This window comes from Aythya ferina, assembly GCF_964211825.1.
Source record: "Aythya ferina genome assembly, chromosome: 2".
Lineage (NCBI taxonomy): Eukaryota > Metazoa > Chordata > Aves > Anseriformes > Anatidae > Aythya > Aythya ferina.
Window position 1 is genome coordinate 81,787,403 of NC_140297.1, and position 25,451 is coordinate 81,812,853.

Here is a 25,451-nt window from a genome sequence, read left to right on the forward strand (position 1 = left end):
TACAGGTGCTAGAGACAGCACGAAAGACATCAGTGCAGGCTAGCGCCCAGAGTACATATTAACCCCCAGATCCCTGGGGTAGTCCAGTTTTCAGCCTATCCTGAAAAATGCTGCAGTCTGTCATAAATTGCTGTCAACACCAGAGCAACTTAGGTAAAACCTAGTACCTGTGCCACAATCGAGCCTTCAGTCTCCTCTGTAAACAATGTACCTTGGAAGATTTTGGTGACAGAACGGTCTTTGTGCATTAAACCTGGAATGTGCCCCAGTGCATGCCAGGGGCAGATTTAACAGGATTATGGTAGCTGGCTAACAGTATCTGTAACTACCAGTGCCAGACTTATAAATGGAACAGAAATTTAAACAGGTTCAAGACATTTTTTGCTTCAGTCAGCTGGAACCTGAACTGAGCTACATCCTGTCTGGCTTCATCTGCCTGTTTCTAGTATTAGCATTGACTAAAAATACCAGTCTAAGCCCTGCAAAAGTGATCTCAGCACAGTCTGACTGAGATGTTCTCCTTGCATAAGTGACACAGATTGCAGTCTTTTGTTCTGAATCTCCCCACTCAGTGGGGAGTGCAGATGCTGAGTAGAAAGGAAGGCAATTGCTCTGAATCTGGGGAGAGCCCACAGTACTTGTCACCTGAGAGAGTACAGTCATAGGACAAGGCAGCCTTTCAGTTGATATAATTGATTAATCATCTGAGTTAGGAAAGGTGTGAGCAGGCTCCCTCCTTTGGTGAAATGCTTTGGAGAGTTAGTCAAGAAAAATGCTATATTTGAAAAAGAGTTCCAGTGGGTTATTGGACAAACAGGGGTAGACAAAATTCTGTTTGGAGGGTGACCAAAAAAAGCCTCTTAATTGCACATGGAAGCCCAGTGATGGGGGCTCTTGATCTAGTCCAGCTTCAGCCCTTGCACTGTCAGCACCTCTCTTTGCTTTCTTGAGCAGAACACAGAAAGAAGGCCAGCTTTACTTTGGAGTACATTTAAGAGACTGCCAGCAAAAGCTAGAAAAGATGAGCTTTTCTTGCCAGAAAAAAAGATATTTCTTCATGCATCTGATGCATTGCTTTATGCAGCTCTGATCTATCAGGAGCATGAATTATCTATATAAACAAGTACATAAAGAAAGCCCGTTCTTCATTTTCTCTAGTGCTAATCCTAAGCTTTTAAATAAAAATAAGTTTTGTGCCTCATTCCTAGCATAAGGAGTCCTGCAGTTCTCAGAACTGTGTGTATTTTTAAGTCTCCAGTGTTCTTTCAAAGCTGAGAAGGCAGAATTCATACTATTTGATCTTTCAGATCTGAGGTTGTACACCTATATTCAGAAATCATTACTGGAATGAAATCAGTTTGCAGAAGTAGTAGGCAATATTGTCAACTTTATAAAACTGCCTGCGTCTAGGAAAATTCATCTCCTGAACAGATATTATGACCATGTAATTCCTGAGAACAGCCAGCGTAATGCGTGGAAGAGACAACAGTCTGATTTTTGGTTTATTGCAGAATTCTCTCAGAAACCTTTTTAATATTCTTCTTTAGTCTTTTTCTTTCTTGTCACAAGTAAGATCAGTGCTGTTTTGTTTCACATGAGGTATAACAAAAACATTTTCTGGCAAGTGAACACTGTGTCTTAGTGACAAGAGTCCAATTTGGTCTCAGTTTCTTTGGTAAATGCTCTAGGGAAATCTTGTAAGTTAACCAGGCAGAAGTGTGCTACAAGAAGTTGGTTTTCATGTTTGCAAAGGGACTTTATCAGCTAAGTTGGTAGGCTAGAGAAGAAACAAACACTTAGCATAAAACTACATACATAAAGCTGATCTCTCATTCCACTGCACTCTTCCACCACCTCCACAAAAGCTTCTCTTTCTGTTCTTTTATAGAGACCATGGCAGCCAACTCCCCTTCTTACCAGATACTGGCAAGGATAGCAAATAATGCTTGAAATGGCTAAATAGCGTTATATCATCTAAGTTGGCCAATCCTCTTAAAATGATGGGCTTCTTGTAAAATTTCCTGATGCCGCAGAAATGGTGTCACCGTTGAGTTACTCAAAACTTTGTTCCCAATTCTGGGAATGGCAAAGATAGAACATGGGGTGTGCTATCAAGCTAAAGATCTACTGGTATATTAGTCCTGAAAAATAACTTAAAACTGTCAGGTCTTGCCTCATCCCGGAAAGCTTTGGAAACAAGATGCTGGAATGATACTGTTGGGATGAAATCTTACAACTGATTAACCATTCAGGGCAAGACAACATAGTGCAGGTACTTCACTCCATCCTAGATTACTAAATTGAGACTGAAGCAACAAGGAGATGTAAACTGGGAGTATGTAGGGACAGCGTGCAAAAAAGCTTTAAGGATTTCAGAGTATAGTTCCACTTGAAGAGGCTTTCAATGATGCTGAATAATTTTTGACCATGCACACTAATGACCAATAAAGAAACAATAATAATACACAAAACTCCAATTATTTGGGTATGTAGAGGTCCTGCCATCCAATCAAGTAATATGGAAATCTCTTTCTGACAGGCTTTGGAGATGAATAGTGAAAGACAAACAGGCCTCTTTTTATCGTTTATTACTTTTTAGATACAGGAAAGTAATACCTTAATAAAAGAGGGTACGTGTTCAGTGTTTCATCAGAATAAATGTGTATTATAAGCCCCATTTCCAAGAGCTCGCTCGCTCCAGGAAGGGTCATTTACAAACAAGCATTTCCACAGGTAGGAAAGCTGATAGGGACCAGTTTTGCACAGCTTTATTTCTCTGGTGCCTGGATGCTCCCGTGCCTGATACGGAAGAGTTTAGATCTGGAGCTTCCTTCCGCAGCCGTGAGGCACTCACTGGCGCTTCTCTAAATGTAATTCTCTAAATATAACGTGCGCAGCCCTTCCTCCAGCGAAAGCTGAGGTTTTGTGGTGGCATATATGTGGCTGCCCAGTCTCACGAGATATGGAATTGCAGATTACTGACTGAAAAATTAGGGAGGCGGATAGGATGAGCGAGAAAACGCTAAAAAAAACAACGCTTCCTCAGCGCGGTGGACACCGCTCCTCCACACCACAGGGGGCGCTGTGACGCGACCACCCCCCCATAGGCACGACACGCGGCCAGGAAGCCGGCACCTCCTCCGCTGGGTCCCTTTAAGGAAGCGCCGCTGGCCGCCGATTGGCTGAGAGGCCGAGGGGGCGGGGCGAGGCTAGAGGAGGGGGGAGGACAGCGGGGCGCGCTCCCGCGGCCGCTACTCCCTCCCTCCTTCCCCCCCCCCCCCTCCTGCGCGGGAGCGCGCCTGGCGGGGCTGCACCTGCGGGCGGGGCGGGGCGGGGCGGGGCGGGAGGCGCGAAATGGCGGCGGGGAGGCGGGCGAGCTGGTAGCCCCGGCCGGTAGCCACAGCCCATGTGCAGGAGCTGCGCCTCCCCCGGGCTGCCCCTGCTCCTTTCCCTCGGCGATCAGCCATGGCACGGGCAGGAGAGGAGGGGTGCGGCAGGAAGGTGGCTCTCATCACCGGCATCACCGGGCAGGTACGGGTGGTCCGTGGGGGATGCAGCCAGCCTGCGGGCTGAATGGGTTTGGGGTGTGCTGTGCTGTGCTGCAAGGGGGTGTGAGGGGGGTCCCCGCGGAGCTTGCGGCTGTGTTTCCTAGGGAATCGTCAGCACAGGTGAGTGCTGAGCTTTATCAGAAGGCAGCTGCACCTGCTGGAGGCTGGTGGAGCTCTTCCAGCTGGAGCTGCCAGCGTGGTGCTGCAGGGCAGCCTGCCTCCTGGGTTGTGCCTTTGCTCCCTATCCCTAGCCATCCGTGCAGTCAGCATCACTTTTCCACCCAGGATGCATGATGCAAATAGCTCCCGAGGCTGCTTGTTTTGCCTTCCTGCAGGTCCGTCGCAGTCCCTGCTTAATTTTTGGTTGGGTTAATCATAGGGATAGCAGTGAGCTCAGCGAGGGAAAGGTGGCGTGAAAATGAAAGCGTTTGCCTTGCAGCATCTCCTGCTCTGTGAAAAAGGATGTGCCAGTGGTGAGTTTTAACCTTGGGAGACCTGCAGGACTGTTCGTGCACAGCATCTGCAGCTCTCACTGCCATCAGGCAGCCTGGACGTTTGGTTGGACTGTGTGTCCACACAGAGCCTGACACTGCTGCGTCTTTGCTGCCAAGTGGGTGCTAAATGAAAGTTGCCCTGGACTTCCTTAATCAACCTTACTTTGCAACATAGATGCTGCCCGCTATGTGGAAAAACAGCTCTGCTTGCACACTATTTCTTAGAACATGCTGAGTGACTTTTGCTTGTAGGATGTATCTTTTGTGATGGGTAGAACCTGTTAAGTAGGTAACCCGGAACAGCAAGCATTGTTACTTGTCTTAGAATCAGTGGATCAGCTTTCTTTCCCTTATCGTTTATGTTTAACCAATGACACATTCATGCGTGGAAGAACTTTTTCCCCTTCAATGGTGACGTCTCCTGTAATGCTCGAAGATCCATCTGTGGGGTACTGGCGTGAATTGTTTGGCCTGTGGAAAAGTGCATGTGAAAACAAGCATGTTAATCCTTTACTCTGCAATGATGTTAGTCAATGCTTCTGTCTTTTGTAATGGACCTGACCTTTGAGGGAATAAATCAAGTGACAGTACAGTGTCATAGCAGTTTTTGTGTCTTATCAAAAGGAACCTGGACTGTACTTTGAATTTTCATCAGCTGTTTTTGTTTTAGCTTGTTATACCTGTTCTCATGTGTTCTTGAAACATACCTTGGAGTCACCTTTTCTGATGGGTTAGTGACTGTCTGCCAAGAGCAGGTTAAGAAATCCTACCAAATGGCTGTTTGACAAGGAGATACAACTGAGTCTGAGAAGGACAAAAAGATAACCTGTATACACTAACATTTTTACTTGGTGATTGTTTTTAGCAAGAGCACAGACAGAGCTTTCCAAACAACTACTTAGATGTCTTCTGGTTCATTGACAGAAGTTATGTTTCTCTTATTAAAAAGTAAGAGGCCTCTAGCCATAGTGGTATTATTTTTTAGCATAGTGTTCTGTGTGCTACCTTTTCTTATTTTCAGTGCAGCTCTTCCATCTTAGTTTAGCCTATGTCAGGCATATTTTTTCAATGTTGAAACATGCAGGGATTCAGAGCTAGTAAAGGCCTGGAATACCTAAAAGTTAGCCAAAGAGGTTGGGTGCCTTAGTGATGAGACTGCCAGCTCTTGGCCTAGGATGAAAGCTTTATGCTGAGAGCAACCTCTTTCTGGGTCCTATAGTTTCTCATTATTTTGAGATCTACCACTAGGAATAATGGTCTGTCGTCTGTTCTTAGGTGAAATTTAAAGAAAAGTTGCTCTAGTAGTTGTTCCTTGCCCTTTTTCTTACCTGTCATTATTTACACTTAATGACTTTTTTTTGTTTGGAGAGGCCTTACCCGGAAATGGGAGACTTGGATTCTGTTTCTTCCTTATCTGAGAATGGGCAAAGTTGTGTGTCCTACCTTCCGGGAGAATGTTTTTAAGCTTAATTATCATGCATAAAATGCACAGACACATGAAAGTGGAAACGAGCTCAGGCTTTGTCTTTTCTAGACAGTGACTTTAATTACTGGGCTAAACGGAGTTGGTCTCTCTCTGCATTCTTGCTTGGAATTGGAACTCTTTCAGGGTGCAGAAATAAAGGCCTGGATCCCTTCAGGCTGAGGAAAGCACAGAACAGCATTGGATAGTAAATTAATCTTATTCAAACTAGGGCCCTTCTGCTGCAGGATTCTTTTTCTTTTGAAAAGTGAGTTGGCACGGTTGTGTTATGTAAGGAGCCCGGCTTTTGTTTGCGTGTGGCCAGCGTGCTCTGAGGCTGTTTGCTGAACCAAGGCCCCACAGAGCCTGGTTCCTGGAACAAGGGTAGGTGGGAGATAATACTGAGCCAAGTGGACCGTGACAGTTCTAGGTGAATGTAGAGTTTCTCTTTTGTGTTAAGAGGTTAAATGAAGTGCTGCTTGAACTGCAGTGGCACCTCCTGAGTCAAGATGATGCCACAGTGGGCATACTTGATCATAAACATCGAGATCAAACGCCTCATTACGTTTCTGAGAACTTCCAAGTAGTCGTGAACATCTCAATTATCCTTCTCTTCCGCTGATGAAAGAGAGCATTTTCATCCTGTTATGATGACGAAGGAACTGAGCCCAGGTACAACTGTATTCTCATGATACAGGAATTGTCCTATGGTGCAGCATTTAATTGAAGTATGCCATGGAGACATGGTACAGCTGCATCTTATGAGTTACTCCCTTCTAATGGGACTCACAAGGCTTTGGAGGATGCCAGAAGAGGGTGGGCTATCTGCACATCTTCCTCTGTATAGTCAATGGAAGCTTATGTCATATGCCTCCTTACCTGCACCAGTCCATTAAAAATGGTTCATGCAGCTTACTTCCTTCATCTTGTACCTAAAGGAAGTACAGGCTCTGCAGGGTTCAATGCCTAACTGATAGGAAGGAGGTTGTGACTTTCCTCCAGATAGCAAAAGGAGGTTGCAACAACTCCCTCTGTATAGTGAATGGAAGTTTGTCATGTGCCTGCTTACCTGCACCAGTTGGTTAAAAACTCATCATGAGGATAACAGGATGAAGGAAGTACCTAAAAGAAGTACTGGCGTTGCAGGGTTCAATGTGTAACTGATAGGAAGGAGGTTGTGACCTCTGGCCAGATAGCAAAAGGAGGTAGCAACATGGGTGGTAAAGCCATAAGTGAAAACCAATTCTATAGTTGGCACCAGAATTCCTGATCATGCAAGAGCTGGACCATAGTCTCTGTGAAATTATAGTATATAAACGAATCTCTATAAATCCTGCATTTACCAGCGGGGTTGGGGTGAAATCAGTGTCCTTCTACCACTTGCGTTACTGATAAAAGACTCTAGTATGTAACCAGTGGTGTCATATACTCCCATTGCAGCATTGAGATTTCCCTTATCTCCCTTCTCACACCACAGCAGTGGGGCAAACTGCAGTTTGCTGTTTTGCTAAAGTGACCTCTGGTCTGAGTAACTGCTGTATTTGGATGGATAAAGTGCTTCTGAAGTTTCACGTAGATATTGGTCTGCTGGTAGGTTACTTCTGAGTAATGTTTAGCACTTCTTTTCATGTAACAAAAAAAATAATTTTGTTGAAACATGCCTCTTGTGTGTATTAAAACATTTTTTTTTTTTTTTTAACAAACTGTGATTATTTTTTTTTTTAGATGGATTTTTCCACAGTGCAAAATGTGGAAAAATGCTGGATTTCTCAAACTTTAGTACTTTGAAGAGCTATTATGAAGAACTATTATATGAAAATGAGATTTTTGTGAATCAAATAGCAGCTTAAATAACATTTACTACTGAATATCCAGATCTTTACCTCCTGTCTTGTCTCTTGTTTGGGGAAGCTGCTGAAGCAGTGCTTTCTGACAGCTTTGTTTTCTAGGCACTATGACTAAATATCTGTTAGAGTTGCATTTAAATAACTCTGGAAAGTCTGACTGCACTGCAATCAGTCTGATTGTCTTTCTGTATACTGATGCTTTTAAGAATACTTTGATGTTTAATTTCTTGGAGAAATGCCAAAAAATATCCTGGCTGAATCCAACAACTGGGTTATATTGATGTTTCTTTTTTTTCCACACTTGTGTCACTGGATTGTGAGCCATGAATAGTGTCTATCTTGTATCTGGTGCTATCCTGCTTTACCTGGAGAGATGGTAAGATAAGAGTTTGTAGACCAATAGGATGATCATTTAACTCATAAAGCTAAGCTATGAAACACAGAATCATTTAGGCTGGAAGAGACCTCCAAGATCACCTAGTCCAGCCTCTGACCTAACAGTAACCAGTCCTCCACTAAACCATATCACTAAGCACTACATCTAAACGTCTTTTAAAGACTTCCAGGGATGGTGACTCCACCACTTCCCTGGGCAGCCCGTTCCAATGCCTCACAACCCTTTCAGTAAAGAAGTTCTTCATAACATCCAACCTAAACCTCCCCTGGTGCAACTTTAGCTCATTCCCCCTCGTCCTGTCACCAGGCATGTGGGAGAACAAACCAACCCCCACCTCGCTACAGCCTCCCTTGAGGTACCTGTAGAGAGCAATAAGGTTGCCCCTGAGCCTCCTTTTCTCCAGGCTGAACAAGCCCAGCTCCCTCAGCCGCTCCTCGTAGGACTTGTTCTCCAGGCCCCTCACCAGCTTCGTCGCCCTTCTCTGCACCCGCTCAAGCACCTCGATGTCCTTCTTGTAGCGAGGGGCCCAAAACTGAACACAGTACTCGAGGTGTGGCCTCACTAGAGCCGAGTATAGGGGGACAATCACTTCCCTAGCCCTGCTGGCCGCACTGCTTCTGATCCAAGCCAGGATGCTTCTTGGCCACCTGAGCATGCCTGTATTCAGCTATCAACCAATACTCCCATGTCTTTCTATGCCAGGCAGCTTCCTAACCACTCATCTCCCAGCCTGTAGCTCTGCTTGGGGTTGTTGTGCTCCAGGTGCAGGACCCGGCACTTGGCCTTGTTGAACTTCATGCAGTTGACCTCAGCCCATCGGTGCAGCCTATCCAGATCCTCCTGCAGAGCCTTGCTGCCCTCGAGCAGATTGACACACGCACCTAAGCTGGTGTCATTCTCAAAGTTACTGAGGGTACACTTGATCTCCTTATCCAGATCATCGATAAAGGCCCTAGGACTGAGCCCTGGGGGACTCCACTAGTGACCAGCCTCCAACTGGATTTAACTCCATTCACCATGACTCTTTGGGTCTGGCTGTCCAGCCAGTTTTGATGAAGTAATACACTAGAACTCATGTCAATACAAGGCCAGAGGCTTTTGCAAATTGTAGACAGTGAAATCAGTTGTGTTTCTGCTTTGTAAATGAGAGCTCATGTAGTAGCCCTACTAGCAGCAGCTTCTATGCAGGTGCCTTCATTTCTGTCAAATTCATCTGCTGTTTGGCAAAGAAATAGCAGGCTGGATCTCACTGAAACTGCATAGGCTACATGTAAAGCTATGGATAAGCAGTTCTGCCTCTTTATTAATACAGGCATTGTCTGGGTTGAAACTAGGTGCTCTCTATTTCAGCGGCTGTCTTTGAATAGCCAAGAGTTGTCTTGAGTGAGGCTTTCAGATGTGCTGAACATCCTTATCTTAGTTTGAGGCTGCAGAGAAGGAGGAACAGTAATTTCGGCTCAAATTGAAATATAAATTGATCTTGAGACAGATGCTTGTGTGTATGCTTGCATTTTAAATGGTGAGAGTGGTCTACCCTTGAAACAGCTGGCCTAGAGAGGATGTCTATCATGGTCTATCCATGGAGGCATCCAAAATGAAACTGGATATGGCCCTGAGCAACCTGCTTTAGCTCATCCTGGCTTGTTCATGGATCTAGGACTGTGTGATCTAGAGGTCTGTTCCTTCTGATATCAACTTAAGTGATTGAGTAAAACCACCATAGTATCAGAAGCTGAACACCCACAATCAGACAAGGAGGTGGTGTAAGTGCCTAGTTAAGTTTTGCAGCACATGAATAATGGCTGTCGGGTGAAATCCAAGCTTACCTAAACTGTAATTCCAGGTCTTTCATTTTACGGAGTATAAAGTATTGCCATGATGTTTCACCCAAAACTCTAGAGAAAATGGTATTGGAAAATGTCAAAGAGTGAAACGGGAGGCTAGAATACTATCTGAAAGCACAGGCCCTAATTTAGAAAATATGCCATAATTTCTTTCTCTCAGCTCTTCCTTTGAAGGGAGGAGAACTACCAGTTGCTCTAATTCACTTAATGCATTGACTTGTTATCCAAGGCAATTACAATTAAATGGTCTTCTGTTTTACTGCCTTTCAGCTGTTTCATGTTCCACAACTCTATGCAGACTGGCAGGACTTTAATCTTCTCCAGGAGCTGAGAGTCCAGACCATGCTGTCTGCGCCTGCTCAGAGGAGCCCAGCTGTATACCATTACCTGCAAAAATGCATAATGCAGTTAGTGGGGGGTGTTTGAGCACAGGTGAGCTACAACACATTCATGATAAAGTGTAGCTGATACAAGGTTAGTCCATACACCTGTCTTGAGGTGTTAACTTCCTTTTTTTTTTTTTTTTCTTTCCATCCTTGTGCAACTTTGCTCAGTGTTTATGGCTGCTAAAAAGTCTATTCTCAGGCTGATTACTGGAAAGGGAAGTCATGGTATAGCAGCACAGATAACAGGTGTTGACTCAAGGATCAGTGGAGGCAATCCAGTTCCTTGTGCTCTTGTGCTTGAACAAGATGCCCACAGGATGTGGGCTGTAAAACATTGTCAACAGCAAGTGAATTATAAGATACTGCATACAGTGATATGTACCTGGTATAGAAGTAGATAAACTTTCTGGAGTGTGTTCAGTACTTTACAGTGTTAAGGTATATTCTAACAGTGCGAAGATATGAGAAAGACAGAGGCATAGTACCCAATAGTACCCAATCTGTGTTCGGGAAGCTGACTTGTGCTAAGCAAGCATGCTAAATAAAGCATGAAGGTTTATGATGTGGATTGCCATGGGGAGCTATTGCCACTGCTGCCCAGACTGACAAGGGGAGCAGTGTATCCCATTACCAGCAGCATATGAATTTCTTAGTTTTGTTGTTTATTTCATTTTTTAAAATGAAGACTGGTGACCATCAGCGTAAACAGTTCCTGTATTTCTGTATTCTCTAAAATGTTACGGTTTGAGCATCTTTCTCTCTATATACCTACAGCCAATCCAAACTGAAGAGATAATTCCCTTCTTCCTGTGCTATAATGCTCTCTCACTAAGCTTTGGTCTTGTTTCTCCTCTGATCGCCTCTTTCACATTATTTTAGCTGTTGAATTTTGTGCAGTAGGGAGTCTGTTTCCTAGAAAACAGGTAGCTATGCAGGAGGACAAGGAAAATGGAGTACTGCCTGCTGTGGTGGACTGTGTGAAGAACAGAAAAGTTACTGCTCTTATTCCTGTAATCCAAGAAAGCTGCATAAAAGGTTTTTCAGTGCAGTTATGATACTGGTGTTCATCCTATTGTTAATTCTGTTTTCCACATCTTATTTCTCTGAAGAGTGCCGTGACTGAGTCTGAGTTTCCTTGTGCTTACCTGTGCTTTTATTTGTTCTGTTGGTGAGGTATGAAATACTTTCTCTCTTGACAGTTTCTCACACCTTTAGCCCAGCTTCTTTTTTGAGTCTGGACTTGAATCCTGATTAAGTTATTTGTTCTTACAAACTTGTCAGCTCTGCTTCCCTTTCTATGCTGTTGCATTATAGCTCAGGCTTGTTTTAGAAAGCATCATTCCTTTGAACCAGAAAGTGAACAATGGTGTGAGAGAAAGTCGACGTAATGGTAGGTGTCTTAACTTTCTCTCACAGGTGCATGTTATCTTGCTCTAAATCTCTTCTTGCTAATTTGCTTTTTAGCCAAATGAGCAAAATAAAAGCTTTTTCTTATTGTTTCTCACCTCCTGTCATATGAATTCTCTTTTTTCAGTACCTCAGTCAAGGAATTCCTTTGGGTTCTGTATGTGTGTGAGCCCATTCTGTCTAAAATACTCAACAAAGGAAAGCTATGGGAAGGCGAGGTGAAAGAGTGGAATTCTCTCCTATCTGCCTTCTGTTATTAAAGTTCCTACTGTGCTTTTTTTTGTTTGTTTCTAGGGTGTGCACAGTTTTCACAATCTAAATCCATAATGAAGCCTGACAAACAACTTGATGTAAGCTGTATTGTCTCTTGTCACCTATGCCTTTTATGCGTCCTTAAGCAATTAAACTTCTTCACATGCAATATAAATCTTGTAACAACTTCTCTTTGTTCACATATGCACACACTTAGTATACCTAAGTCAGGCTTTCTTTAAGAGTTTTTGTCCACTTTTTTAAGATAAAAAAAAGAATGGGAAACAGTTTTGCTTTGCAACTTGAATTTCATCTGACAGCAAGCAAATTGTCTAAGGATGTGTCTGACTTTTATCTGGTTGGAATCTGTTCAGGTTCCACTGAATAGCATTTCTCACTACCAGGAGACAACTCAGTTGCATTGAGTAATGGTGCAGCTTGCATCAGACAGTCAAATCGGTCAATAAAAGTTGATGGTATCACACCAGCTTTGTACTGATGATCAGTAAAATACAGTGATCCAACAAGTATGTCAGCTACAAAAATTACTTGCCTTGGGTGTGGGATGCTGCGGATCTTTGTTTTTTTGGAAAGTTTCCTAGAAGATAAACTAGTTGGTGCTATGATTACTATAATTGAACACATTTGAAATAATAGGAGGAAAATATGCTTGATCTGGAAAAAGCTGACTCTTAAATGTGGTAAGATAGTTACCTTTCTATGAAAGCTTTCTGGTTTTAGCTGTCATTTGACCCAGTTATTGCTGCTTGAGAATTCCTCTCTACGGGGAATTCCTATGGTCTGTCATAAAATTTTGTCTGTTTGCAGGGGGGAATTGTCTTTTTGAAAGTCTGTTCAGGTGCTTTTGCTGTAATGAAAAGATACTGTGTCTCTGCTTCGTATCTGACACCTGCGTAACTGTTAAAGACCTGCATCTCGGCTTTCTCATCGTTCACTTTAGAGGAGATATCCTTTTGTATGTGAGGTACATAATGCTCAATCTGTAAACTTCCACCTTTCAGGATGGTGCAAAAGCATGTGGCTGAGAGATGCACTGCCAGGTCTACTGTCTGTTCTTCTGTTCTTGGGTATTTGAAAGTATTTTGAGGTGGTATGTCACCAAACTGTATGGGAAGCCTTAAGAACATACAGCCAAAACAAACCAAAAACCACAAACACAAAAAGCAAAGTCACAAATAAAAAACAAACAAACAAAAAAAACAACAAACTAGCAACTTGAAAATAGGAGATTCCTACTCAGACTTAATGTATAGACCTATGCCAGAAGTAGCTTGAACATATTTCCCACTCATGAAATGGTAAATGAGCCTTTCCTAAGGTGTATAGAACAATATGTATGTGTAGAAGAGAAGAAAGCCCCAAATCAGGCAGGGAGTGCTTCTGACTGTTCCTATATAGGCACACTGTGAATGACTTTTGTTTCTAGTCTGATACATTGCAAATCCTTCTGACTGCTCCTCTCGTCCCTCTCTGTAAGTGGCTGGTGCTATTCTGGATCCGGGACACACCACTGGGCTGTTTAGGCTGCTACTTGTCAAATTGCAGGCATCCTATGGTAGGAAGTAGGTGTGCCTCTTTTTCTAAACACTTTGTGCATGCGGGATCTCCGTAGATGCATTAGGTGTGTCAGGCTTCATCAGTGATGCCAGTGGTGATCCATAACATCATTTTAGTTTCAATTTCCTTTTTTAGAAGGGTGAACAGCTATTTTTTTCTGGTATACTTGCTACTTTTGTGATAGAAGAGATCTGAGATACAGTTCTCTAAAAGCATAAGTATCTATGTGGAGAAAGCTGTTTTTTTCAGATGCTGAAATTTCTGGCAAAGTTTTCTGGATTTTGTACAGCTAAATAATTGTGGTTTTCATGTCAGTGTAATTTTTCCCATGATTATATGGTAGTCTTCTGTCAAAATATTCATGCCAAAACTTAGCATGCTGTTTGCTTCTGAAATGAGAATATCATTACAACTCCATAGGATGTGCGGTATAAAAGGGACACACAAGTCTTCATTCAGATTTGCATACAGAAGTCTATATTCCTTCATCTTATAGATGGTGTGCCCGTACCAGTAGCTTTGTGAGATGTGTTTCGTGGGAATGCTTAAGAAGACATGGCCAAGAAGGCTCTCTACTGAAGCTGAACTGGCTGTTCCTGATCAAATGTTGTTCAGTTGAGCCCCAAGCCTGGTCTGCACTGGTGGAACTTGGCAATCTCTATTGCTTACAAGTTGATATTTTTTTTTATCGTGTCCTCACCTCCTCCCACTGTGCTTGCAGTGATACTAGAGAGGGAAAGAGCAGTTTCGGAATGACTGGCCTTTGAACAGCTTCAGAGGCTCTGCTGTTGTAGATCTGCAGACTCAGTAGCACCTGTCCTTTCATTACTGAAGCTGAAATAGTTGCAGAACTCTTCTTGAAGATGAGAAGGCAAGGAAGTCACAAAGACTAAGAGCTAAACTTCAGTTTATGCCCTTTCCAGCCCATTTTAGGGGAGTAGTCATACTCATAGCTGTTCCTGCATCTGTGGCTATGTGGTTTTGCTTCATGTATTTGATTTCTGTTTAATGCTTATCAGCTCATTGTAGGAAATTTAAGAAGTTTATGTTCCCATGTTCTTATTGCAGCCTTTTCTATTATGAAACAGTGCAACTGTTTCAATCCTTTTTCTCATTTTTGAAACTTAAGGAAACTTACGATTAGAATGAGAAAGTAAGACTCCTATTTCATTCTTTAATAATGAAAAAATCAGTGAAAAAATTCCTACCTAATATTTGCTGCGCTTTTATTAATATTCTTTTGCAGAATGTCATGGTGTAAAAAAAACACCATTGCAGAAACATTATGGTATGATTCTTTAATTTAGGGAGTGTGGATAGAATTTCAAATCGTTACACTGTCTATTGTGCTGCTTTTTAAACAGTATTTTTTTTTTATTATCTTTCTTTAAATTGGGAGGTAACACTTAAATGGGAGGATGCTGACTGCTTATTCCTCTTGCAGTCCAGTTCAGCTTTGCCACACACATGCTGACAGTCCTTATCACCTCCAGTATATCACAGCTATCTGTTACCTTCATCAGTTAAAGGGAAGCATAACACGGATTTGGCAAACAGAAGGCATCCGGAGCCTTTACAGTACTAAAATTCCCTGAGCAATAACACTGTATTTGTATTAACACTGTATTTATTTTGATAAAACTGAAAACTGTAAAATAATGGTTTAAGTTATTGCTGATTCATAAATATTTTTCTTAACGTGGTGTCTAAAGAGTGAAATGTGAGAGAGTCCACGTGCATTTGAAATAATAGACAACCTCCCAATCATTAAATGTTGTAGCTGGTGTTTGCAGAGGCAGACGTGCAGCTTACTTTTGACACCAGTTAAGTAGGCTGAGTTTCTGTTGGAAATACTTTGTGTGATTTACAGAAATGCGATGGTGAACTTGCACTAATTAATTGAAGCTGTTTCACTTCTTTCTTCGTACGAGCTTGTGTTACTAGTGGATGGATTCTGTCACTTCAAGTGGGAACCTCCTTGCTCACGTGTCTACATCTCAGCAAGTTTCTAGGCAGCTGCTTAGGTGGGTGAGAGTTATCTAGCTGATTAAGTTCAGAGTGCAGGCTTGTTTGATCAAGTGCGTGCTCCTACCTCAGGATAAGAAGAGTTGTGCTGTAACTTGTGTTGGCTACACGGATGTTTGCTCTGCTGACTGTGAAAGGTGCTCAGGGTGACCACCTGGTGGTACTTATGCAAATATTGCCCCACGTGGCACTTCATTCTGTAATGAGGAAGCAGTTATTTTATTTGAAGCAATCCATAGGATAGGCAAATGTGAGTTTGACTTGTAGTCTCTTTCCTTGTAGTAAGGAGAGCTTACATTACCTGGCCTCATTGATGTCTCATGTTACTCTATCACGTGTACTGTAACTTTCATCTTAAACCATGTGCATAGCCAAAAATATAATGGTTTTGCTTCCAAAACCCTCTGGAGAATTCAGGCATTTCTGTCTATTGGTTTACTGAGGCTGTGGCATTTCAATGTAAGCTAAAGTCTGTCCATGTTCCCCTCATAAAATGTTCCTATAACTACTTACAAATATTGGCGTCTACCATATGGCCTGTGTGTGTTGAAGGACAGGATGGGGCCGATTTATAGCCCTAGATGGTAGGAAAAGGGAAAGGGTGGCCAAAAATCAATTAGAGATTCCTTCTGAAGGAAGTACAAGCCCACCTCCTTCAGGAAGGTCTAAAATCTTTTGAGTGATTCAGTATGCTGAACAAAATAATGCTGGCTTGATCCTGACTAGTTCTTGAGTTTCAATGACAGTGGTTTTGGTGGATTTCTAATTGCTTTCATTAAAAGGATTTGATCTTATAGGAGTGTAATTGGCTAGTTATCAACACTTGCCTCTCAATATGGCTTAGAGAAAGGCTAAAGATTTTTAGTTCAGAAAGTTTTTTGTTTAGTTCAGTATTTTTGTACCTTCAGCTTTCCCTCTAGTATGTCTTGGACTCTGAGGGACAGATGGATGAGAGAGAGGCTTGTAAATCTATGGAATGAAGTGCATTGCCTTTAAATCTTCCTAGTTCCCTGTCTTCCTCTGAGAAGAAGCTTCATTTTAATATGGGAAAAGGGAAGAGATATACAAAAGACCTGGAGGAAAAGCTACTCTATTGTTCCTACCTTTACAGTAAGACTGTACTGTCTTTAGCATTATGTAGTTAAGTTTAAAACATAACTTTAGTATTTGTTTATATACAATGAGAGGCGGGTAGGATATCACATTAAAATTCAGTGTTTAATTAAAGTAAATTGCCATATTACTGAACATAGCTAAGACATTACTGCTTTTCCTCACAGTTGGCAGTGCCAACCTTCTAAGGTAGTATTTAATGTTCATCATAATTAAACTTGGCTATTAAGTAGAATAAAATCCCAAATTCTTGTAATATGCCCGATGCATCAAACTATACTAGGAAAAAGCCTTTATGGAGTCTAGTTTCATTCTGTTGTAAATTTCTCAGGACCTTTTTATTTAAAAGAAGGTGCTCTTTCGTTGCAGAATCTCTTCAGCAATATATCCCTGATGGGGTAATTGAAAAACTCCACTTTTTCATTCCTGTGTACAACAGACAAGTCCAGTGCCAGCCTGAGTGGTGCTTTTGACTTTGCACAGGACTAGTCACTCAGTGCTTACTACTTACACATTTCCTTGCTTGAAGAATCTCAAGTGATGTCTTAAAAATAAATGTTATTGCTATTCTGCGTTAAAGCACACAGTGTCCAATTTACAAAGATCTATAGCTGTGAATTCTGTATTAGCACACGGTTTCTTTGGTATGCCTCTAATTCTTGAGGTACATATGCCAAAATAGGAAATCACACATTCTTATTTCCCCACTTCTTGCACTCCACCGTGTTTGCCTTGCAGTATTTACCAAACTGTCCTTTTAAGGTATAGTCCCGTTTGGCAATGATTATATCCAAAAACGACTTGCAAATTTTGGGTCTTATTATCCAGAGATTATGTATTAAAATTGACCCTTGCATTTTTACCCAGTGAAAACAGAAATGTTGCTCCCCATGGATAGAGGCGTAATATGCTTGGTTCTACCGAAGGCAGTTTTCACAGCTGGGTGTTAAAGTCATGAAAATCAAACTGCTGACACAACCTGAATCATAGTGCCACAAGTAGCACTTCTTTGTTTTTGTGTGACAGTTTCATTGGTGCTATTAATAGTTGGCTCCTTACAGGTGTTCATGTATAATAACTCTTAGAAGACAACACTTGGTAAGTTTTCAAATGAATCATGTTAATTCCAGGATTAATTTTTGCAGAGAGGCCTTCTGACTCTTTCTTCCTTTTGGGGTTTTTAGTCATAAAAATCCATATGTTGAAAATCTTCATTACTTTTAATTCTTGAAGTGCAGCTTTCTGGTAGGGAAGAGTAGAAAACCTGGCTTGCTTGTGATAATGGGCAGCCTCACTTGATCTGATGTTTCCATTGTCAGTCTTCTTGGAAAAATGCTGATTTCTCTAGTTTTACTGGTGTGCCATTGATACTCAGTTGGCAGGAGATCTTGAGAGTTAGCTACAGTATTACCAGAACTGAGGGAACAGCAGATCTGAGGGAAAAAGCCTATGTTTCTAACACCAGCAAGGGAAATTGAACTGAATACAGTAGTAAAGATTTTTCTCAGCTATTGCTGGGCATATATACTGACAATGTCATGCGCTTTTAACAGAATGGATGACTGAATGCAAAAGCAGAGTTCCTGTTGCAAGGCTTTCTATTGCTCCCTCTTGGTTCTGGTTTATGTAGTGGTGTTGGGAGAACAAAGGAGTGACTGTGTACGTAGCTTGGATTTGGAATAATTTAGGTGGCTATAGTCATTCCTCAGACAGCTTGGTGAAATGCTCTCTATAAAACAAACTAGAAAACTGTGCTTACTCCTCTGGTTATCAATGAGCCTGAATTGAAATTAATTGAGCATTGGTGCATTGCCTCTTTCAGGTAGTGCTGATTAATGCAATAATGCACAGTTATCCTGACCCCTGGAGAAACTGAAGTAAGTTGCTTGTTTGAGAACTGAGCAACTTTCTGTGTGGCTCCTGGCACCTATAAAGCAAACAAATCTTTGTTCAACTCTCATTATAACCTCCTTGGGACTGCTGTTGAAACATGGCTAGCAGAAGTGGTATGGTACCAATACATTTCTTTTTCTCCTCAGTCTGTGCCTGAGCTTGCTGACATCTGTAAAACACATGTGAGGCTTATTTGCAAATGATAATGCTTTACTATGGATTTCAAAGATGTGTTGGATACTGTAGCATGCATGGGTATATAGTTGCACCTTTAAACAGTTTGGGTAATGAATTATTTGAACTCCATCTAGCTGTAAGTTGATAGATTTTTAAGAGACTCTATAGGAGGAATGGCTTAATTAGCATGGAGACCAGACTTGCAGAATTAACACTCTTAGCATACTGCCATCTTTGTTAATACATTTAGCCACACTTAGTTCATTAATTACATGGAAAAAGGCTGACTAATTCAATGGAAAAATGATGTTGGGGAGGGAACAAGAGAAAGAGAAGGAAAAACTGTAAAGGTGAAGTTTCTGGTCTTGCTGCCTTCCAGTTCACGTTGTTCTGATGGCTCTAGCAACGTTACTGCTGCCTAGCCCGGCAAAGACCAACTCCTCTGCTGTCAAGAGACAGAAGACTGAAATTTAAAGATGTGATGATCCATTTCAATGGGAGAGTAAAATTCTGTACTTCAAAGATTTTAGTTTTTTCAAGCAAGCTTGCTCCTGAGTTTAAATTAATTTATTTGCTTAAATAATAAGGGGGGGAGGGAGAGGAAGGAGCATGAATAAACTTAATAATCCTGAAATAATGGTTAAAGGTGAAAACTGACAGGTTGCTTAAAGGTATTAGTGGTTGTTTAAACAAATTCTGACTTGATTCTCGATTTAGTTGATTTGGTTGTCATTCTCAGTACTTCAACTGTACCTGATTTTTCTTTAAGCTTTTACCTATCAGCTATTTCCTGTGAATTCCTCATGACAAGATACAAACACTAGGTGAAAAGTCCAGTGATTAATATTATTGCTTTAGTTAAGTAACGGGACCTTACATAGACAGAAGGTGCTTCAGGTATCCTAAGCATTATCAAGGAGTGCTGCTCTTCTGGACATCTGTGAAAGGTGTTCAGGCCTCTTGGGAGCAAAACTCGAACAGGACTAAGTCAACTCTATACTTTCTCTATTATTTAAAACTGCCATCAAACACATTGAAGTTTGAGATGGCCATGGAAATTCTTGTCTGCTTTGCCTGATCCTTGTGATTAGTGAAGAAAGCGTGTGCGTATGTGGCGATATGAGCAAGGAGATGAACTGTTGTTGAGATGGAGGAAAGCAGAATGGTTTAGGGAAATGAAGAAAGCCCAAGCTCAAAATCTGAAAACAGCACTGTTCTGAACAGAACATAGTGTTGCTCCCCTTGTTTCCCTGAATGGATGATCAGGATGCTTGCGACCTAGAAGTCCCCTAAAGGCTGTTCTGCTGGGTAGAATTTCATTTCAATGCTGGTGTTGCCTCCACTCGTGTGTGGTGATTTTTCTCTGCTGCGTGGACCAACGTGGACACTTACTGGAGAAGTATACCGTGACAGACTGACCCTACAGTAGTAGCTCTCCCCCTCCTATCCCAGCTGCAGCATGTGGGGCTGTGCAGCAGTGGCAGAGGAAAGCTCTCCACCTAGAGGGAGAGGCAGAGACTGCCTGCCTGTAGTCACTAGAGCAAGGCTGGCTGACCTGGTGGGAGAAGGGAAGTGGTGGAGTCACCATCCCTGGAAGTCTTTAAAAGACATTTAGATGTAGAGCTTAAGGATATGGTTTGGTGGGGATTGTTAGTGTTAGGTCAGCGGTTGGACTCGATGATCTTGAGGTCTCTTCCAACCTAGAAATTCTGTGATTCTGTGTGAGATCTGCACTTTCTCCAAGGGAAAGAGTGGCATGGTGGTTTACTAATAAAAGAGAATCAAGTAGCTGTGAACTTGTTTATTAGTTGATTTCATCCACCAAAAACCAAAGCCCTAGTCAATGAGAAATAATATAATATGCTTGGAAAGAAATTGTTTGCTCAGTGACTTTTCTTTTGTCCGCTCCTTGATTTGAGAGCGGGCTTCTAAAGAGCAGCTGTGCTCCTTGCTCTAGCTGAAAGCAGTACTCTGATAAATGCATTTCCCAATGTGCTCTCTGGATGCATGGCTGCGCTTGCAGAATGGTGTTGGTTATGCCTAAACCTGAGATTTTTATCATAGGTGGAAGGACGCATGTGTAAGCAGTAAGAAATTGGCTTTCTGGTGTCTTAACTTTCTCCACTTTATTCTTGGGTCTCTTTTTCCCATTGGCTCTCTTGTATTTTGAGCTTTATTACACGATCATTAGCTGCCCACCTCCTGTGCTGTTGATTTTAGATTATTAGGAAAATCCCTTGCACAATTGCTGTCACTGGCAGCTACAGCTGCCGCTGTTTTTCCCCGCACCCTTTTCAAGCTTTCAAACTGATGGTTGACTTTAGAGCTGATGTCAGCACCTTAATTTCCCAAATTTGAGTGGGAAGGGAGAAAAATTCCTCAATGAGCAGTGTTCTGTCCAGATACAGAATTATGAAGCATGCGTCTTCCTGAACAGTGTTTCACTGTGTCACAGCTGGTGTGCTGTGCTGTGATGTAGTGCTGGGTAATGAGCAAAGTAATTCATGGTACTTCTATCTGTCCTTCTCAGGGACTTGAGAAATTGCCAGTTTGTTCCCAGACTTAAGTTTTTCATATGCCTGAAAAAAGCCACAAAGTTGGCAAACAACAGCTTTATTCTTTTTTACTTCGGACTTAGTGTTGTCCAGATGTTTCTTCTTCCACGCAGAAGAAACTGTAGAACTGTTGCATCAAAAGGTAACTTGAGGAGGTGCTAATATTTTTATCCGATCAAAATTATCTTGAAAGACTACTTAAAGTCAGTTTCTGAATATTTCCTTTGAAAACTTTATGCATAAGCTTGTTCATTGGGATACAAAATAAGTTGCTGCAGAAGGAATGTATTGCTTTGGCTTAGTGGCAGCCTTTTTTAAGAATCTTGGATGCTGATGAAGAATACAAGTATGTGTTTCTGTTTTTTGGCAAAAAGTATATTCGCTTTGGGTCCTGCGGAAAATATATGTTAAAGATTCTTGTTCTGTTGTCTTGACAAAGATCTTGGTTTCATTCCTTGTTTTTTTGAGAAGGAAGTCAACTTTAATAGGAATAGGATGGAATCCTTGTGTTTTTACACATGTCTGGGAGTGTTTTTACTTAAGCATTTATTTCATGTTTTGTAGTAGCAGCATATATACTTTCAGATTTCTTATAACCTGAGCTGGTTTTCTGTTCCAGTGTCAGTGAGAAAGCTTTGCTTATGGGTAACTGGCAGGACAACCAAGGATATGGAAAACAAGGTAAACTAGTACTTCGACTACTTCATAGGCTTGCAGAAACTTCCTCCTGAAGACCAGTGTTTTGCCGCCTTTGTCTCCTGCCAGGTTTCTCTGGTTGATCCTAAAATTTCCTACAGCCATCTGTTCCATAACTTTTCAGTCCAAATGAGCCAACTGTAATGAAAAATCAAGTGTGAGGAGGAGGGAGGAAGTTTTAAAGGGTTGCATGATCTTACCACTTTGGGGTAGGGTCAGTAGTTTGGAGCACGATCTCAAATTCTTTTTTGAGATAAGGGCTTTTGTCTCTGGGCTATGCTAATAAAATCTTTTGAAAATGACTCTTCTTGGAGTCAAATAGGGACTTCGTGGTGTTGCCTGTCCGACTTCTGAGGTTTTTCTTCATGCTGGCCATGTTCCAGTCCTTACAGCTTTTTCTTTTGCTAGACTCAGCATCCCTGTGGGCTTGTGAAGTATTTTCCAGACTGTTGTATCTGAGGCTTGAGGGGGCTTTTCTTCTTCAGTGAGCTAAGATGAGGCTGGGAAACCAGACAGAAATCTGACAGTACCTCTCTTTTGCTTTGTGTTCTAGGTAGTTTGGATCAAGAGGCAGAAGAACCGTGCTGTAATCCTAAGTGAGGACTGTTAGGAGTGGGTTAGCATTGTACAGGAGAAGAGAAACAGGGACTGGAAGCCTTGAAATAGACCTGAGGCAGGGGTTATCTGCTGAAGTGGCTGATTAAAATTGTGCTGAGCATTTAGCTGAACAAGCGGCTGGACAAGAAGCTTGGCGCTGTGTGCTGGTGAAATGGAGCAGGGGCAGTCAGGAGATGTGGGGCAGTACGGCTGATTTGGGCTGAGCAATGGGGCTGTAGTAAGAGTTTGGGAAAGGGATGGATGGTGTCAGAGGTGGGTGAAGGGCTTGTAAGGGGAAACTGGAAACGGGCATGTGAAGGAAGTAAGCCTGGGAGACTGGGAACAGGTTTGGAGCTGGGGAGCATCCTGCAGCTGAGATTTAGGTAAGCAGTAAGAGGGGGGCCTGGACAGGGAGGAAGCTGTGAGGGTAAGGCCTTGAGGAATCTTGTAGAGGGAAGGTGGATCAGCAAACTGATAAAAAAAAAAAAAAAAAAAAAGCTAGCAGAGAGAAAGATCAGCTCAACAATCCAGTGGAAACCTGACTTGCCTTTTAGTCACATGCCTTCTTGCATGGGATGCAGAAGGAGAGCAGAGGGCAGCCCTTTTGTGTCAAGTGTGGCTCTGTATTGAGGTTTTTGAACCTCAGTCAACAGAAGTTAATAGATTCCACATGTTGTTTTTATTTTTTTTTTGAAGATACTTAATACACTAAGAGCAAGGTTCCTTTAGCTGTTGCTTTGGCATGTTCAGAATCTTAACAAGTTAGGGGTGTCCCTGAAGCTCTCACCTAATACCTTTGGAAAATGAGGAAGGCATCATTAATGACTGTCCAAGTCTTATATGTGATGTGTCCAGCATAGAAATGCCATGGCAGAGATGAGGACTCCTTGTTGGAAAGGATGTGATATTTCCCTGCATTTCACACCCAGGTCCTTAGCATCCAGTGCTTCAGTTTCCCTATGTTCCTGTAGGGGGAAAACAGTTGAGCAAAAAAAACTACAGCCATTTTTATTGAAATGTTTTAAAGCATTTTGTCCTTAAATACAAACTTCCTACAACACTTATTGCAATGTAATCTGTTCCCTTAATTCAACCCTGAGCGCTTTATACAGTACGCCTGGTAAATCTGTTGTCCAGTGCTAAATAGCACAATAGTTGGTCCTTTTATTCGTTGTAACTGCCTGTTTTGCTGCTGTTGATCTGAGGTCCCAGAGCATGAGATGTCAGAGCTGTGGGTATCGGTGAGGGAGATGGGGCAGCACTTTGCTCTTGACCTGCCATGATTGACTGCAGCTATTCAATGCTCTGTTTTGACCATAGTTAAAAATGTTGCAATCAAAGCTGCCTGGGACAGGCTGTTCATAGGACTCCTTGATTTCTGAGTAACAGCTCTTGATATCTTTTAATTGCTGAAAACAATGACTGCTATTTCTATGCTTGAAAAAGAAACAGGCGTTGTTTGTCACAGCTGAAGTACACAAGCTCTGTAAATGCCACATGCTATGATGATAACCTTCTGTTTTGTGTCAATGTGTTATGCCAAACATGGTCTTTGTGCTGCAGTACAATGACAGCCTTATGTTTTGGGGCTCTTAGTAGTGACCTTCTCAGTTTTGAACAGAAATGTGAAGGAAATACTGGATTTCTCCCACGTACATTGTGTGTGCTGCTGTTCCTGTAGGTCTTCTGTTAATATTTTTCAACTTGGAGAATACAAAATCAACTATTGCATATTGTCAACATGGAGCATAGTCTTTGGTTTAAATGTAATTCAATTCGGAAGTGACCCTTGAGAAATAAAGTATTTGCTGAACAGGCAATCAGGTGCTATTCTTCAAAGGTGTTTGTACAAAATTATAAAAATTCTGTGCAAAATAACAGACCTCTGTACTGTGTTTAATGGGCTGCTGCACCTCATGTGGTGTGTGGGCCAGATTCGGTTCTCTAACTATTGTCCATCTTATTCCTCTGTGAGAGAAGGAAACGTGGAAGAACCAGGTCAGAGGGTGAAGCAGCAGGAACACTGCAGGGGTGCTGCAACTGCTATACTTGGTACTGGTTGTGGATGAGCAGCTCAGCAGGAGCTCTTTAGGAAGAAGTGTGAGCAATGTAATTAGTAGAAAGATGCTGCAATTCCCTTTCTCTATCTGTTTCCAGAGGTTGAGGACCTTTTCTGACTGCCTGCAGCTGAGCTAGAAAGGGAAAGAGGAAGGAAGGACTTTCTCAATAAGGTGGATATTGAATCCAGCTGAGGCTCTTTCCCTCAGCTTGCTGGTTCCTTTGTTCTTCTTTCTGTCAGCAATGAGGCAGGCATTTAATGTGTCTTGGTGCATGTGCTTTCCTCTCATTCATTTTCTGAGGAATAAACATAGCTTCTGGCAAACTTTTCTTTAAGATGCCTGGAGAGCTCTAGTCAGAGAAGCAGTCCTGATTTTTGAGGATGATCTGAAAAGCTCTTTCTCCCTTGAATGTTGTCATCTGGTGTCTCTTCCCCCTTGGGGTTGTAGGACACAGTGGTGTTGGATTAAAGAGATGGTGATCTGCTCCAGTGCACTGAAGAGACAAATGTCCACTGCAAAAGCTTGTCAAAAAACTTTCCTTGTCAGAAGTGTATGTGTTGCTCTATTTTGGCTACTCTCTCAATGGAAAGTGAGAGGCTGGGGGAGGTACAGACCTTGGTGTCCTTATTGGTGATACCAACATCTGGTTCAAGTGGCAACTTGTCAGCTTAGCGATAAAATGAAGTCTTACTTTTAATGATTAAATTTGGTGTATGTGGTTTGTTATTTCACTGTTAGTGTGGAGATGGAGGCTGAGGTTTGAGCCCTTCTCTGTGATAGTTGCAGGTGGACAAAAGTGCACCAGAGATCTCGTACTCTAATCAGACTGATGTCAGTCAAAAGCTTTGTTTTAAGTGCAGACTTTAGCCACAAATACTTAAGAGCTCTGAACTGCTACAGGCATTTCTACACTAAATGAAATGAGGTGTGTGTATAGGTGTCTAATCAGTTATGATGGTGTTCAGAAACTGCCTGTAGATTTATAATGTTGAATCAAGTGACTGCAGTATGTTGGATGTGAATAAGACTTTGTTTAACCACAGAAAAACCTTCACTCTAAATCTTGATTCTCAATTTGAGATTGAAAACTCTCCACTAAACTAAAACTTCAACAGCCCGT

General features: G+C 42.0%; 1 protein-coding gene across 1 annotated transcript in view; it reads left to right on the forward strand.

The window, feature by feature from the left end:
- The first annotated feature begins 3,337 nt into the window (after positions 1 to 3,337).
- GMDS (GDP-mannose 4,6-dehydratase) overlaps positions 3,338 to 25,451 on the forward strand; it is a 405,376-nt gene continuing 383,262 nt past the window's right edge. The window contains exon 1 of the mRNA XM_084508158.1: positions 3,338 to 3,531. Within this exon, the coding sequence (XP_084364284.1) occupies positions 3,466 to 3,531 (66 nt within the window). The 5' untranslated portion in view covers positions 3,338 to 3,465. The remainder of the gene's footprint in view (positions 3,532 to 25,451) is intronic.